The sequence below is a fragment of the Globicephala melas genome, chromosome 13 (assembly GCF_963455315.2).
Source record: "Globicephala melas chromosome 13, mGloMel1.2, whole genome shotgun sequence".
Classification (NCBI taxonomy): domain Eukaryota; kingdom Metazoa; phylum Chordata; class Mammalia; order Artiodactyla; family Delphinidae; genus Globicephala; species Globicephala melas.
The window spans coordinates 82,692,439-82,708,962 of record NC_083326.1 but is presented as its reverse complement, the minus strand read 5'-3'; the positions used below and the strand labels follow the sequence as shown (position 1 = coordinate 82,708,962).

Here is a 16,524-nt window from a genome sequence, read left to right as displayed (position 1 = left end):
ATACACCCAAAACCATTGAATTATACACTTCAAATAGATTAAATGTATGGTATGTGAATTATATTACATTAAAGCTGCTTTAAAAAAGAGAGACAGAAAGAGGAAAAATCAGTATATCTGAAGTCTCTGAAGGCTAGTACAGAAGGTTTTAAGAAGGAGGAACTGATCTATGTCAAATGCACTGATGAGTCAAGTAATAATGTTCAACATGGCTTAACATCTTTACCTGTAAGCTAGCAACAGTTTTAAATTGTTTCAAGGTTTCTTCCCATTCATCCTTCTTCTGCAGATTGTCTGTAATTAAATTTTTAAAAGTTATAGCATACATCCAAATTCTGATATTATCAGAATTTTTAAAAGCTAAAATTTTAATTCGCTTTGTTTTTCCCAAGTCTTCAGTAGTTCTTTTCAGATTCTGATAGAAGACAATTTAAGTACAAAAGGAAATCTAATTATTCTTTCTGAAGGTAGAAAAGAGAAGTTTGTTGATTACAAAACAAATGGCAATTTTTTTGAAATAAATTCCAGATTTTTTTTTCCCCAAGAGAATTACTTTGTTAATTGTTTTAAATTCAAGGTTAAATGGGTTTTTTCCCAATCATAACCAAGTGGTAAGTGAGCAATGTGAGTAAAAAGTGCAAGGCACCAAAGAAATCTAGTCCAGCGTTAAACAGTCACTGAAGCATATGCACAAATGATGAGTTGATCTTACATGCTTCTGCTCTTACACTACTAATCAAAAGAATAAGGCAAGAAAGCCTTTTCATGAAGTAAAGTGTGTGAGATCAAAAAAGACAATCAGAGGCAGGAAAACTGTGGGTCAGGATGGGAGATGTCACTGATGCCCTCTTCTGAAAAGGATCAGCTTTAGAACTAAACCAAGAGGAGCGAACAGAGATGGAAACTACCTTTCTGAATGTCACACAGTAATTTAAGAATGTCTACTGATGTCTTCGCTACAGACAGTCTCCAGGCCTTGTCCTAAAAAGAAAAATGCAAAATGAAATCCCTTTCTTGTATTTGCCATTGTATATGTAGTGCATATATAGACAAATAAATAAAAAGCACAGAATCAGAATAAACAATAGATATGGCTTAAGAGTTGAGAGGTCTGTGTTACAGGGAGTTGGGCAGCCAAAGAATGGATCATAATTGAATAATATATAAGCTAAACATGAAAAATACCCATATGGACTCTTGGATATATGATTTAGAAATACTATAGAATATGAAATCTCCCAAATCACCTTTCAGATACACTATAATTATCTTTTTTTTTTTTTTTTTTGTGGTACGCGGGCCTCTCACTGTTGTGGCCTCTCCCGTCATGGAGCACAGGCTCCGGACGGGCAGGCTCAGCGGCCATGGCTCACGGACCCAGCCGCTCCGCAGCATGTGGGATCTTCCCGGACCGGGGCACGAACCCGTGTCCCCTGCATCGGCAGGCGAACTCCCAACCACTGCGCCACCAGGGAAGCCCCAGATACACTATAATTAACAGGCATTTGGGTTTTTTTTTAACAGCTTTTACTTATTATTTGAGAAAAAATCTGGAAAGGATCTCTGGAAAAGTTAAAGAGAACTGAACTTGTTTAGTATAGAAATCAGAAGTCTAAGAAAGAATCATCCTTAAGACTAAAAAAAAAAACTTTTTTTTTTTTTTAAAGATAAGAAAAACCAAAGAGGGAAAAGTTTTAATTGAAAGACATGGTATGTGTAAAATGCTTAGCAAGGGCCGGGTCCGTACAAAGTACTCAAACATTTTGACTACGGGCTGCAGTTGAAGCTGGTGGTTGAGAACACAGACAGTTTGAAATGAGACTCTGCCACTTTCCAAATACCCTTGGGAAAGCCACTAATTTTAAAATTTTAGTTTCTAAACTCAATCAAAAGGAGCTAACAATAGGGTCTCCTTCACAATTTTGTTCACAGTTTTATTGTGAGGAAGCAATGGACAATCTATGTGAAGTATTTAACCTAATGCCTAGTGGACAATAAGAGGATAATAAATTTTAGGTGTTAAAAAAAAAATCATTTCCCTAAAGGTAAAAAATGATTGAAGTGCACCACTGAGAGAGGCTGGGAGGTAAGTATCTTCAAAGGTTTAAAAAACTCAACTACCCTGGATAAACTAGGTTTTCGGTCCCTTATCTCTCTACCGTGAATTGGCTCTCTGGAAACCGTTTCTAAGTTTCAACGTTCTGTTCTCAGATTAGATTTACTTTGGTTCTGTGGCTGACATTACTCGAGAGTAATGACTATGTCCCATACAATGCAAAACACTGTTTATACTTCAAGGCATTACAGAAAATTCTTTATGTATAACAGATACTTCAGTTAATCCTTTTGATCTGCAGATCCTAGATTATTCAGTGTGGGCTCAAAGCCACTGCTCCAAAGCAGCTGTATTTGTTTGTTTTTCTATATGGTAAATTTTCTATATAGTAAATGGGAATTTTAATATTAGGCCATTCTATGGGCTTCCCTGGCGGCGCAGTGGTTGAGAGTCCGCCTGCAGATGCAGGGGACACGGGTTCGTGCGCGGTTTGGGAAGATCCCACATGCCGCGGAGCGGCTGGGCCCGTGAGCCATGGCTGCTGAGCCTGCGCGTTCGGAGCCTGTGCTCCGCAACGGGAGAGGCCACAACAGTGAGAGGCTCATGTACCGAAAAATAAAAAAAATAAAAAAAAAATTAGGCCGTTCTAGCAGTGAGAAGAGCAAATACTCATATTTGTAAGTCTGTCTTTTCTATCCTGTTGATAAATATCCATAAAAATTGGATTTATCTGCATTTTATTTAGTGAAAATCTCACCTCATTAGAATTATCTGGTTCTTCCTGTAATGCCAGCCGTGCCCATATGATTACTCTTCCTGCAGTTTTCTGAGCTTCAGCAGGAGGCAAAGACCTCAACAGAAGGATACAGTCTTCACCCTGTAAACAGAGTTTGAAAGGAAGAAAAAACAGCTGCTACCTGCAAAGGATGATTTGGCTTTACCTCTTACTTTTCTATTTAAAGATGAAAAGACATCATTTTGAAAAAGACATTATGGTTCCATGGTTTAAAAATCTGAAAATTCTGTTTTGGATGACAGCAAACAGAAAAAGTAAATTAAAACACTCCCCTTTGTATTTTGTAATTCTTAGGTACGCCTGTAGTTTTAGAATTATATAAAAATAAAGACACTTAAAAACACAAAAATAAAACCCACCTCCTATTCTGGAAACAAAGGGTCCTACACATATGTAAAACATGAGTCTGAGTTTTGTTAACTACCAAAGACTAAGAAAGTTCATTAGGTATTCACAAAATACTTAAAACAAAACTATACATATAGGCCAATCTAACGTCTAATGTTGGTATAACTTTATTTTGTGCTTGTCTGTTTGGATAATTTGATAGTTAAATCTTTAAAAACTCAAAACAAACCAACCATATAAAAGTACGATATAAAACTTCCACACCTTTTCTCTATCAATCAGGTCAATAATCCTTAGACTGTAGATTTCGTCTTTAGGCAACATATATGCTTCGGCCACCTTTAAAGCATCTTCTAAAGAAGATGGGACATCTTGTTTGAGAATGTATCTTACCACCCTCTGAAATAAGAGACAATACACATTTCTTTGTTATGAAATCTCACAGAGAGCCCAGAAATCATTTGTTCATATAATTAAAACAATGCAGCAAACTCTAAACTGTATGAAAAATTAAAACATGATTTGCATTCTGAATTTAATGACAGTCCTTTCACCCTTCTTTTTTTCCCCTTAGCTTTACTGAGGTTTAATTGACAAATAAAAATTACATATATTTAAGGTGTACAACATGATGGTATAATATATTCCTTCAGCTTCTTAATTTACTGTCTGTTGTCTTTACTACTCTAACAACCAACCAAACACTCTCTTAACATTCTATCTAACAAAAGGGAAGCGGTGAAGAACCTAGCTCTATTAATCTTAAAGAATATAAAATCTGGTTAAATTTCCCATGTTGCTCTGGAAGTGGAGCAAAGGCGTTAAAAGATTCAATTATTGTACTTACCATTATTTCCTTGCTTAAGAGATTCACCTCCCTTATTCCATAGCCTCGTAAAAGTTTCTTCATCTCCATTAGTTTGTAACTTTCCTGTAATAACTTGACTCTAAAAGTAAATTTATTGATATTAACATAGACTGTCTTTTTTTATGAAATACTAAGGGACACAGTAAAGGATAGAAAAACATATATGAATTTCAACTCAAAACATGAAGTCTATCTAACAGCAAAAAAGCTGTTCGGTACACTGTAATCTTACTTGGGATGGTCCATCTCCAAGTGCTGTTTCACCAGCTGCTCCACAGCTGCACTCCAGGGCACCACTGCTGCATACATTATCTTGAGCACAGCATCAAATATGAGCTATAAAGACACACACACTGACAGTGAAGAGCCCTCGGATTTACTTTTCATGCAAATTAATGACACAGCCTGATCTACAGCAGGGATCTTGCATCTATTGGATAGAAGCTTGAGAACATTTCATCTTCTGACTGCAAAAGCATATGTCTTCCAATATTCACACATAAAGGGCAATTTTATTATTTAGAAAAATTCAGAAGAGTATTTTCTCTGCTGAAAGTTAAATCATATAGCTCTATTAACTTTCTATAGACTCTGTGTTTAAAAATATTCTCCATGGTTTTACTCACATTTTACAATGGTGACTAATAACAGTGTGAAGTCAAAATAAAGGCATATGATAAACATATTTTAAAATGTCTCTATGTTTGTAAGACCATAGAAATGCCTGAAAATATATGCATCCAACTGTCCATGTGGGTTTTTCTGGGGGTGGGAATGAGAAGACTTTTTATTTTCACAAGAAAAAAGGATTGAGTGGTTTTTATTTCCTTTTTATTCTTTTTCCTATTACACAAATTCTCCCTAACAAATATATATTGCTTTTGTGACCAGAAGAAAAGTTTCAAGAAAGGATGCAATGCTCAAAAGGAAAATCTATATGATCACTATTTACTTACATCTGTGTCAGATAAACATCCTATTACTGCTATAGCTTTTGCTTCCCATGCTGTATCAAAGAGTGAGGTGAACTTTGAGCTACATCTCTTCAATAAATCCTAAAATGGGATAAATATTTTTTTAAATTTAAGACTCTCACTAAAACATCCCCACACACATATATAAACATAGATAAATAGCTTTTATGGATGCGTAAAAAACCAAAAACTTCTACTTAGCCATGAATGCTGAACAATGGTCAACAAGTGCAAAATTACCAAAACCTTGGCCTTCAGTTTTATTTACATGGTACAGAAAACTTTGTCCACGCTCCTACTATTTCACAACAACCACTTGGAGAAAGTCCTAACATTATCTCACTGTGCTCAAGGCGACCAGTCAGTTAGTAGCAGAGTTAACCCACATTCTTAACCAATACAATATGCTGCGTCAATCCTGATGGTAAAGCATGACATTCCGTAAAGAGTTAAACATTTAATACAATGATGCACTGCACAGATCCAGAAAAAAAGATTAGAGCTAAAGAAGAAGTTACCTCTATGTACAGAAGGAGAAGTTCCTCCTCCTGTAAGTCATGTTCCCTCACGTAAACTCTTATAAACTTCTCGAAGACGGAAGGGATAAGCTCGGGGGCCAGTACTTTATCAAACATTCGGAATACAATGGTGGTTGTATCCTCCTGGATGTTGAAATAAAGACGGCATAAATGCAAACTCTAGCTGTGCTGGCTATGATAAAATAGTAATAATTCTGATAAATCTAGACGTCTACCTTCTCAAAATCAGAGAGGGCCAATTTGCAGTTGTATTTCCTATGCAGTGTGATTAACTCTCGTAGGTTATTTACCAAAGTCCTTAACTGACAAACTTCCTCCGTGTTTTGATGATCCTTATAAAACAAAAGTGTTGAAGTTGTTAAGGATATGAAATAAAAGTGTGAGAGGGAAATACAAATAAGAGGAAACTGCAACTTATGCCTTTAAGTTTTGTAGACGTTTAAGCAAAATTAACTAGTACAAATTAATATTAGTGTAATATTTTTTCAGAACCCCAATATACTTAGGTACACAAACATCATTTAGATAATCCTCAGTGTTCCATCCATATAGATCATGACCAGATACAAAGTGATGACATTTCCTAAAGTTATACAAGGAACAGAATTTTCAATTGATAAAAGGCAATTAGGGAAAAGACAAAGTAGTGTTTTATAGCAAGAGGAAAAGCTCTTCTGTGGAAAAACATATAAAATGATCAATATACATTGTACATTATAACATGTATTGATTATATAACATCAATATACTGCTTGAAACTTACAGAAAAAATTCCCATCTTATTCTTTTTTTTTTTTTTTTTTTTTTTTTTTGCGGTACGCGGGCCTCTCACTGTTGTGGCCTCTCCCGTTGCGGAGCACAGGCTCTGGACGCGCAGGCTCAGCGGCCATGGCGCACGGGCCTAGCCGCTCCGCGGCATGTGGGATCTTCCCAGACCGGGGCATGAACCCGTGTCCCCTGCATCGGCAGGCAGACTCTCAACCACTGCGCCACCAGGGAAGCCCCCCATCTTATTCTTAACAGCACATAATCAGTAAGTATAATTAATAACAAGAATCTGCTATATCAGAAAGTAGGAGGAAATTTATTATTTATTTTTGGGCTCCAGAAACTTAAGGAATAAATGTAATTTCATAATGTATGTATGATGTTACAAAAGGTCATACCTTCCAGTCCTTAAGTACTTTAAACTTCAGAGTTGAGGTTATACTGAGATGTCTCAATATGTTAGTTTATAAACTAAATTATGGTACCCCAACAAACTTTTTCAAAATATAAGAATGCATTTTTTTCAATATAATGAATGCTTTCTGTTTTTAGAAATATGAAGGGAAAAATAAATGAACTTAAGAAATTTAGAAGCCAAATAATAAATTCAGTTCATTAACCTCAAATTAACATCATATGTAACATCAATATTCCTGATCTCAGTTCTCTTTCTAGCATTGCTATTTTATTCAGTCAGTCAGAAAGTCCCAGATTTTTTTCAATTTGATCTTTTAAAAAATTCTTTGGTACTTAAGCCATTATGACTATTGGAATGCCAAAGAAATGCAATCAAAACTAGAAGTAGTTTACTACTTTAAATAAAAGAAGTAAACCTGATTGATACAGCCTTTGAAAACTAATCTTAATATGTTATTAAGTTTTGCCCTTTTAAAGGACTGTGAAATGTTACTAATGCATAAAATCCCAATTAGACTACTTAGGAGTATGTTTATATATTGTTTCCCTTTTGGTTGGCTCAATAGAGAAAAACAGTGCATTAAGACAGGTTCAAGTTGTAACAGAAACGTAAGGAAGAAAAAAACCTAATTTTCCTTTTTGTGGATTTTAAAAGTACACAACAGAAGAACATACAGAAAGAATATTTAAGAAGTGAATATGTGTCTAAATACACATAGACAAACCCTTCAATATAAATTAAATGTTTTATTACTAAAAATTTGTTTTTCATATCATACCAAGGAACTCCAATGCCAAGAGGACGCCAATCCTAACTCATCTGGTTTTTCTGCTGTAAAAAATACCTCTGCCAGTTGAAGCCCATTTTCTGGCCAGTTTGCCTTTAAAAAAATATTAGAGACCATTAAAAATAATGTTTTATGCCATGGGGAGTACTGGAAATGCCTTTTCAGTGCTAATTATACTGGTATTACCTTATCAGTTAGTTCAAGGTTCCTGGCTGCTTGTTCCAACCATTTTGCAAGAACTTTCTGAAATAGATATATCATAAAAAGTATTGATATGAATAAATAATCACTGAAATAATTTAAAACCTCCATCGTAGTCTTTCAAGAGACACTAAAATGAACTAACTGGTGTTAGCACGACTTAATCTTCAACGATATAATGTAAAAAATAGAATCATCAAGAGTGAAAACACTGAAGGCAACTTACCTGTCCTTCAGGTACAGTCCTTCTCACAAATGGGATCACATCATTTTTAAGCCATGGACAAAGCTTTTGCAAAGAGACTGGTGTAGAAACTGAGTTGAGCAAGTTCTCAAGCATTTTCACATCAAATCTGCTTTCAAAGTTTGCCTAAATCGTACAGAGTGAGAAACTAAGATTTATCCAACAAATTTAAACCGATAGCCTCCCAAGAGGTAAAGACCTATTAGAAAGTCATTTCAAGAAATATTTTACTGTGTTTCCCTGGTGGTGCAGTGGTTAAGAATCCGCCTGCCAATGCAGGAGACAGGGGTTCGAGCCCTGGTCCGGGAAGATCCCACGTGCCTTGGAGCAACTAAGCCCGTGTGCCACAACTACTGAGCCTGCACTCTAGAGCCCACGAACCACTGAGCCTACGCACCACATCTACTGAAGCCCGTGCGCTCCAGAGCCCGTGCTCTGCAACAAGAGAAGCCCGTGCACCGCGACGAAGAGTAGCCCCGGCTCGCCGCAACTAGAGAAAGCCTGTGTGCAGTGACGAAGACCCAACATAGCCAAAAATAATAAATAAATAAAAATAAAATAAATTTATTAAAAAAAATTTTTACTGATGTAACGACCCTTAAAGGTGATTTACTCTGTGCAAATGATTCAAGTTGGTAGCCACAAATTCCGTGAAACCTCATGGCAGTGAGTACTAGCTAATAAATTAGAGGCAGAGGAACAGGCAGAGATGGCATTCTAAGGAAAACTTAACTGGAGGTGACAGTACAAACCCTAACAAGCATGTGTCTTTAATAGCATCACACCCAGATACTGAGCTTTGGACCTAACATTCTATATCAACATTAAGGAGATCCGGAGCAGCAATTATAATGGCAATCCTTTTCCACAATCTGAGCTGCAACAGGACCACCCTCTCCACCATTCCTACCTAAGAAAGCCCATCAATAAACCACTTAATAAAATGTTACCTCTTGACCTAAGTTTAGGAGCTAACTAGACTCTGAATGATGAGATAACATAAGTTTGTATTTTATGTACAATATTTCCTCTAAGTTAATATCATCAGAGGATAGTTTTCTCTGGGACAGGTCATATTTTATCAAACCGTCTGAAAACACACCATTGCCCAGTCACTCCTGCCACCCTATTAGTTTCCAACACTGATTCAATCACCTCTCACAGGAGCTATAAAGCCATTAAGAAAAAAATGCAAAACAAATTACCCGATGTCTCAGCCAAAGGTACTGTGCACAAACAAGGTTTCCTTCTCTTAGCTGTAAAAAAATATCCTTAAGGTCATCTTCATTATTCAGAAATTCAATCCAAGAACTACCCCTGCAAAGGCAAAGAAAGGAAAGAAGTTAGTACTCAAAAAATATATATTAAGGTTATATGTTACAAGTAGATATCATTATGCATTTTAATTAGGTTTTTTTTTCCTCAGAGTTAAAAAAAGAATCAAAAGATTATACAGTGAAAAGTAAGTTTCCTTCTTATTCCAGACCTATAGAACTCCTGTATCTTCCCCAGAAGTTATAGCTCTCCTTGTAGGTCCTTCCTGAGATAATCATTACATATACAAGCAACCATTTTTAACTTTAAAATGAATGAGAATTTTTTATGTATACTATTTGTACTTAAAAAAATTCATTTTATATTATCTTGGCAGCTTGTACCAATGAGCACATATAGATATTATTCTTTTTAAGGACTACATATTATTCCATGGCATGGATTTACTATAATTTAACTAGACACCCACAGTTGAACATTAGGGTTACTTCCAGTCTTTTGCTATAACCAACAAAGCTATAGTGACTACCCAGTCCTAGTTAAAGCTCAGAAATAGATGATGAATACTTCCTTAAAATGATAAAAAGACAAAACCCTATAAGCTTGTATCATGCTTAAATGATAAAATAAGCATTTTCACTAATATCAGGAACAAGAGAAAGATGTCTATTTACCACCATTATTTAATAATGTTCTACATGGGACTTCCCTGGCGGTCCAGTGGTTAAGACTTCACCTTCCAATGCATGGGGTGTGGGTTCGATCCCTGGTCTGGGAGCTAAGATCCCACATGCCTCATGGGCAAAAAACCAAAACATAAAACAGAAGCAATATTGTAACAAATTCAATAAAGACTTAAAAAAAAAAGGTCTACATCAAAAAAAAACAAAACAAAAACGTTCTACAAGTACCAGTCAATGAAATTAGGCAAGGAAAAAAAAATGAGGAAAAAAATGAAGCAAAATTATAATTATTTGCATATATAATTATATACTTGGAAAAAACAAGACCAATTGAAATATTACTACAAGTGAAAAAGGAATTCAATAAGGTAGCTGGTTTAAAAGTAATTTTAAAAAATCAATAGCTTCTATATCCTTTTGAAAATACAATGGAGAAAAGTCCCATTTATAAAAGTAGCAAGAAAGACAAAATTAACAAAAAAATGTAAAAAATCTGTATGAAGACAACTGAGTAGATACCACTCAGGAATATAAAAAAAAAGGATAGAATGAGTAGGAAGACACATACTGCCCTTAAATAGTGATATGAAGACTTGATATTGTAAAGATACTGATTCTCCCCAAACTGATTTTAGGTTCAGCACATTCCCAATAAAAATAAATAATAAAAAATCCAATATAAATAAGATTTTTTAAAAACTGGATAAGCTGATTCTGACTCCAAGTGTCATACAGAAAAGAGTAGCTGCCCAAATTCTGAAAAATAAGAAAAGTATAGTAGAACTAGTCTACCAGTTAATAGGACACTTTAAAGCTACATTAATTAAAACTATTTGATACTGGTGAATGAATAGAGAGATGAGATCAAGCGAATACAATTATATTGCAGAAACTTAAATACACGTGAGAATTTTAACATGTGATTAAGGTAACATTTCAATGAGCAGTGAAAAGATAGAATGTTTAATGATAGTATCAGGATAACTGAATAGCTATAAGGAGAAAAAATAAAGCTTCCTTCATTGTTAGTTTATCATGATAAATAAATTTGTCTTAGCTTTAAGGTAACTAGATCTCATATTTGTCAATAACAATATTCTTGGTGTACATGTTAGTATATCTAATAGGATTAATTTCCAGAAGTGGATTGTTAGGGCAAAACGTATGTTTATTTAAATCTGCCTTCCAAATGTATCAGTTCCAATGGATGATGTAGGAAGTGCCTAAAGCTTAGCAGGAAAGATAACATTGTCCATCACTGAACCCCCCAGAAACACAAATTCACTCAAAGCAATGCTATATCTTTTATAACATTCCAAACTTAAATCTAATTCATAATCCAGAATTCAAAATGGGGAATGCACATACCTGAATTTTTCTGGTCCAAATGCTCCATAAAAAGTAGTCAACTTTGCATGAGCCCTTAGTACCTAAAAAGAAATAACTTGACAGTCTGAATGTTGTGTGCAATAACATTAAAATAAAAAACACCAAAAATTAGGTTTTCTGTTTCAGAAGTCTTGTACATATTCTCATTTTATCCCATATGACAAGTCAATTCCCATAAATATGACTGCCTTTACTTAGCACAAAACAAAAAAACTTGAAATAACGGAAATATTTCCAATCACACTCAATGCAATAAACCTGCAAAGAAGAGGAAGGTATTTGTACATTAATTGTAGGTGCCTTTCGAAATCAATTAGTTTTCCCACTGATTTATAAATATGCCCTTATGGTAAAACCTAGCTGGATTATACTAAACATTTACTTTGAGATAAGAGTTAAAAAACATATAGATGGTCCCTGACATGCAACGGTTCAACTTAAGATTTTTCGACTTTATGATGGTGGAAAGGCAAAACACATTCAGTAGAAACCATACTTAGAATTTTGATCTTTTCCTGGGTTAGCAATAATATATAGGATGATTCTCCCTCGTGATGCTGGCGGCAGCAAGGAGCCGCAGCTCCCAGTCAGCTACATAATCACAAACAACCGATATACTTACAACCATTTTGTTTTTTCACTTTCAGTACAGTATTCAATACATTACATGAGCTATTTGACAGTTTATTATAAAACAGGCTTTGAGTCAGATGACTTTGCCCAACTCTAGGCTAATATAAGTGCTCTGAGCACATTTAAAGTAGGTGAGGCCAAGCTATCATGTTCAGTAGGTTAGGTGTATTAAGTGCATTTTTCTTTTTAAAACATTTTTTATTGATGTATAGTTGATGTACAATATAGTGATTCAGCAATTTTTAGAGGTTATACTCCAATTATGGCTATATAAGATATTGGCTATATTCCCTGTGTTGTACAATATATCCTTGTAGCTTATTTTTTTTATTTTATTTTTTAAATTTATTTTTTATACAGCAGGTTCTTATTAGTTATCTAGTTTATACATATTAGTGTATACATGTCAATCCCAGTCTCCCATTTCATCCCACCACCACCACCCCACCTTGAGTGAATTTTTGACTTGCGGTATTTTCAACTTAACAATGGGTTGGTCAGGATGTAAGCCCATCATAAGCTGAGGAAGATCTGTATGTACATGTGCACACACATATATTTTTGGCACCATCATAGCTATCATCAGTTTACAATTATTTGAAATAGCAGGCACTACACAAAATGATTTATAGGAAATATTTCATTTGACCTCAAAATAACCCATAAGTCCTACTATTATTCCCATTTTGCAATAAGGAAAAAATGTATTAAAATAACTTGCTCTTGAAAAAATACAGACCTATCTTGAATTCAAAAGTATATTGTAACAGTATATCCACTCCCAAATTGACCTATAAATCCAATGTAATTACCTCTTTTAAGCCATCAGAATAGATAGGAACAGCTTTATCTTCTTTCTTCAAAAGCTAAGATGAATAAGAAACACGGTTAGAATATCAGCTATACTAGGTTTTTCATGAAAGAAGATGGATTTCCTGTGAATTAAAGGAAAAAATCATCTTTAAAAATTAAATTGCACTCAACTCTGAGATGAACAATGAACAATAAAGAAGTTACATATCTTAAAAATAATGCATTTTATGAAAACAGCTCACATTTTGCCCATCTGTTACACCTTGATTTTAAGGAATATAACTAGCAATGGTATTCATTTACAGGTGAGTGAGGGGAACAACCTATAGCAAAAATGGCATCATTTGGAAAGCAAAAAAAAAGCACTTTAAAAAAGGCCTATGGGAAAAATCATTCAGTTTTTTGCAAAATACTTCTTTTGCATAAGACAAACTAACATGCACAAAGGTCAGAAAGACTTACCCTGGTTTTGGCATAATTTAGCATTTCCTGGGTTGTTTCATAGGTTATCCATTGAGCCTCCAAGCAGTAATTCACCACAAATTCATCGTCCTGTTTCATAAATGCCAGACATGGTAAGGCAACGTAATACTGATCAATCCATCGATCTGGATATTCTAGTATACAATAGGGAAAACATACCTGGATTTTATGCAGATTTTCCTTAGCTTCATCTACAAGTTTTTGCCATTCAGTCTGCTCACTGGTGTTCAGAGAACTCAAAGCTAGTTTCTCCAATATATCATTTGATTTTACTTTGTAAACAAGCTGTAATATAAACATGCAACATCAAGAAACTTGAAGCAAAATAATGCCTGTGGATGAAATCTTACACTGTATGCTAAATAAAAAATGTGAATATTCATGTGGTTCAAGAATAAGCATTAAAGAAGGTAACACTTAGGTAACAGAAAGGTAACCCAGATTACAAAGTGTTATGGAAACCATTTCTACTGAGTCCTCACTAAATGTGACCAGTAGTGTACTAAGAGCTTTATGTGAATTATCTGTTAACTCTCATAAAAACCTAAGTAAGCATTTGCACCTCCTCAAAACCCTATGGGGTAAATACTAAGATCCCTATTTTACAATCAAGAAAACTGAAGCTCAAGAGAGGGTAAGTAATGTGTCTGAAATTTTGCTGTTCAGAAGTGAATGGAGGGCTTCCCTGGTGGCGCAGTGGTTAAGAATCCGCTTGCCAATGCAGGGGACATGGATTTGATCCCTGGCCGGGGAAGATCCCACATGCCGCAGAGCAACGAAGTCCATGCGCCACAACTACTGAGCCTGCGCTCTACAGCCCATGAGCCACAACTACTGAGCCCGCGTGCCACAACTACTGAAGCCCGTGCGCCTAGAGCCCGTGCTCCGCAACAAGAGAAGCCACCGCAATGAGAAGCCCACGCACCGCATCAAAGAGTAGCCCCCGCTCACCGCAACTAGAGAAAGCCCGTGCGCAGCAACGAAGACCCAATGCAGCCAAAAATAAAAATAAATAAATAATTTTTTTTAAAAAAACAGGAAATTAATACTGATATATTAAAAAAAGTGAATGGAGCTGGTTTTTAGAATACCACACAATTATGTTTCACGTCTACTTTTCTAAGTTTATCAAAGGTTCTTTTTTCTAAATTTTATTTAATTAATTAATTTATTCAAGGTTCTCACTACTTCTTTGCTAAGCGATTTGCTAAATTGATATAGTTTAACTCAGGTTAGTGAGGCATACCATTTTATTTTATTTTTATTTATTTATTTTTTAAACATCTTTATTGGAGTATAATTGCTCCACGATGGTGTGTTAGTTTCTGCTTTATAACAAAGTGAATCAGCCATACATATACATATATCCCCATATCCCCTCCCTCTTGCGTCTCCCTCCCACCCTCCCTTATCCCACCCCTCCAAGTGGTCACAAAGCACCGAGCTGATCTCCCTGAGGCACACAGATTCTTAACCACTGTGCCACCAGGGAATTCCCAGTCTATCAAAGGTTCTTTAGCAGCTGGAAACAGCTTGAGTTAGACAAAGTCAAAATTTCAGGTTCCTTTTTTATAAACAAAATACCAACTTTAACATGGGCTCTCTGGCTCCGAAAGCTAAAAGTGATACGAAAGAGCAGTTTCTCTAGTTCTGTGTCTCCACTCCCTGAAAACATCTTTCACTGGTTTTGATTTTATTGCTTCATTTGCTCTTTTTAAAAATTAGTTATTGTGAAACTTTCAGATATTCAAAAAGGTAATAATATAACAAATACTCATGTACTTATCACCTAAATTTTAAAAAATTTTAATAATATAGTTTATATTAATATCTATAATAAATAATTTTATATTATATAAATTTATAATAAATATATTTATATTTAATAACATAATAATTTACATATTTAATGTAAATATAATTTATAATATTTATATTATAGTTTAATACTACTTTCTCTTCTTCCAAATAAATCATCCTCCTTCCCTGAACCAGAAGTATCCATTATTCTGATTTTGGTGCTTGTTATCCCATTAATTCATATACTGCTTTACTCATATACATTTCTAAATATACAAAATTGTTTTGCATGTTTTAAAATGCTACTTTCTTTAAACTTTTTATTTTATATTGGAGTACAGTTGATTAACAATGTTGTGTTACCTTCAGGTGTATAGCAAAGTGATTCAGTTATGCATATACAGGTACCTATTCTCTTTCAAATTCTTTTCTCATTTAGATTGTTACATAATATAAAATGCTACCTTTTTAAAACAACAAACACATGGGTACCCACCACCCACTTAGCAAATGTTAGTTCTTCACTACCATCAGGCTTCATCCTTCATTACTTCCCAGGACGTTTCAAGGGATATCAATGAATTCCTAATCACCAAATCCAACAGACAACTTTCAGTTTTTATACCTGATTTTATTGGTAGTATTTGCAACTGCTGATCACTCCCCACTAAACTGTTTGTTTTTTGGTCACACCTCACGCCTTGTGGGATCTTAGTTCCCCAACCAGGGATTGAACCCGTGCCCTCAGCAGTGAAAGCAAGGAGTCCTAACTCCTGGACTGCCAGGGAAGTCTCCCTTGGCTTCTTCAATCATACATTTGTGTGGTTTTCTTCCCAAATATGTTTATAGCCCTTCTTTCTCTATCCCCCGTGTGCTGGTGCCCCTGTAGCTCATCCTCAGATCTCTTCTTACTCCACACATTCTCCTTGAGTGGTCTGAGCCATTCCTCCGGTGTTACCTATGTCTAGATTGAGCTCAGATCACTCTCCAACTTCCTATCAGACAGCCTCATTTTATAAGATCCCTTACATGCAATTTTTATAAAGCAGAATCCTTCATATTTTACCCCTAACCTGTTCTTCCACACATATTCCTCATTTTAAGTAATGCCATCACATTCCAACTACAGTAAGTCCCCTACATACGAATCTTCAAGTTGCGAACTTTCCAACACGTGAACGTGCGTTCACACGTCCAATCACGTAAGTTAGTTCACGTGTCTGGTGTACATTGTCACATGCGTGCATCCTCTACAAGTGGTTGTGCTTTTGTGTACTTTACTGTACAGTACTGTATAGAGTACAGTAGTACAGTACCTTTATTTCAAGCCCAGGATGTCCAGAAGCAAGCGTAAAAGCAGCGGTGATGCACCTGGTACTGCTAAGAAGCACCAGCTCTTGTACTGTACTGCTGTATTTTTCAAGGTACGGTACTGTAAGATTAAAAATG

At 35.3% G+C, this 16,524-nt stretch overlaps 1 protein-coding gene across 7 annotated transcripts in view; it reads right to left on the bottom strand.

Moving 5' to 3' along the window:
• The window catches only part of KNTC1 (kinetochore associated 1), a 61,598-nt gene that overhangs the window by 36,242 nt on the left and 8,832 nt on the right, over positions 1 to 16,524 (bottom strand). For 4 of the 7 annotated variants that reach the window (XM_060310328.1, XM_060310331.1, XM_060310333.1 and 1 more), the window contains 17 exons: positions 13,435 to 13,560; positions 13,255 to 13,344; positions 12,792 to 12,845; positions 11,326 to 11,387; positions 9,205 to 9,316; positions 7,982 to 8,125; positions 7,741 to 7,797; positions 7,546 to 7,647; positions 5,797 to 5,913; positions 5,561 to 5,704; positions 5,025 to 5,123; positions 4,301 to 4,404; positions 4,048 to 4,147; positions 3,465 to 3,599; positions 2,814 to 2,933; positions 909 to 981; positions 227 to 294 (listed from right to left, as the gene is read on the bottom strand). In XM_060310328.1, the coding sequence (XP_060166311.1) occupies positions 227 to 294; positions 909 to 981; positions 2,814 to 2,933; positions 3,465 to 3,599; positions 4,048 to 4,147; positions 4,301 to 4,404; positions 5,025 to 5,123; positions 5,561 to 5,704; positions 5,797 to 5,913; positions 7,546 to 7,647; positions 7,741 to 7,797; positions 7,982 to 8,125; positions 9,205 to 9,316; positions 11,326 to 11,387; positions 12,792 to 12,845; positions 13,255 to 13,344; positions 13,435 to 13,560 (1,707 nt within the window). Of the gene's footprint in view, positions 1 to 226; positions 295 to 908; positions 982 to 2,813; positions 2,934 to 3,464; positions 3,600 to 4,047; positions 4,148 to 4,300; positions 4,405 to 5,024; positions 5,124 to 5,560; positions 5,705 to 5,796; positions 5,914 to 7,545; positions 7,648 to 7,740; positions 7,798 to 7,981; positions 8,126 to 9,204; positions 9,317 to 11,325; positions 11,388 to 12,791; positions 12,846 to 13,254; positions 13,345 to 13,434; positions 13,561 to 14,200; positions 14,210 to 16,524 lie in introns of those variants that run through there. The other 3 variants (XM_060310334.1, XM_060310329.1, XM_060310330.1) reach the window with 3 other exon arrangements.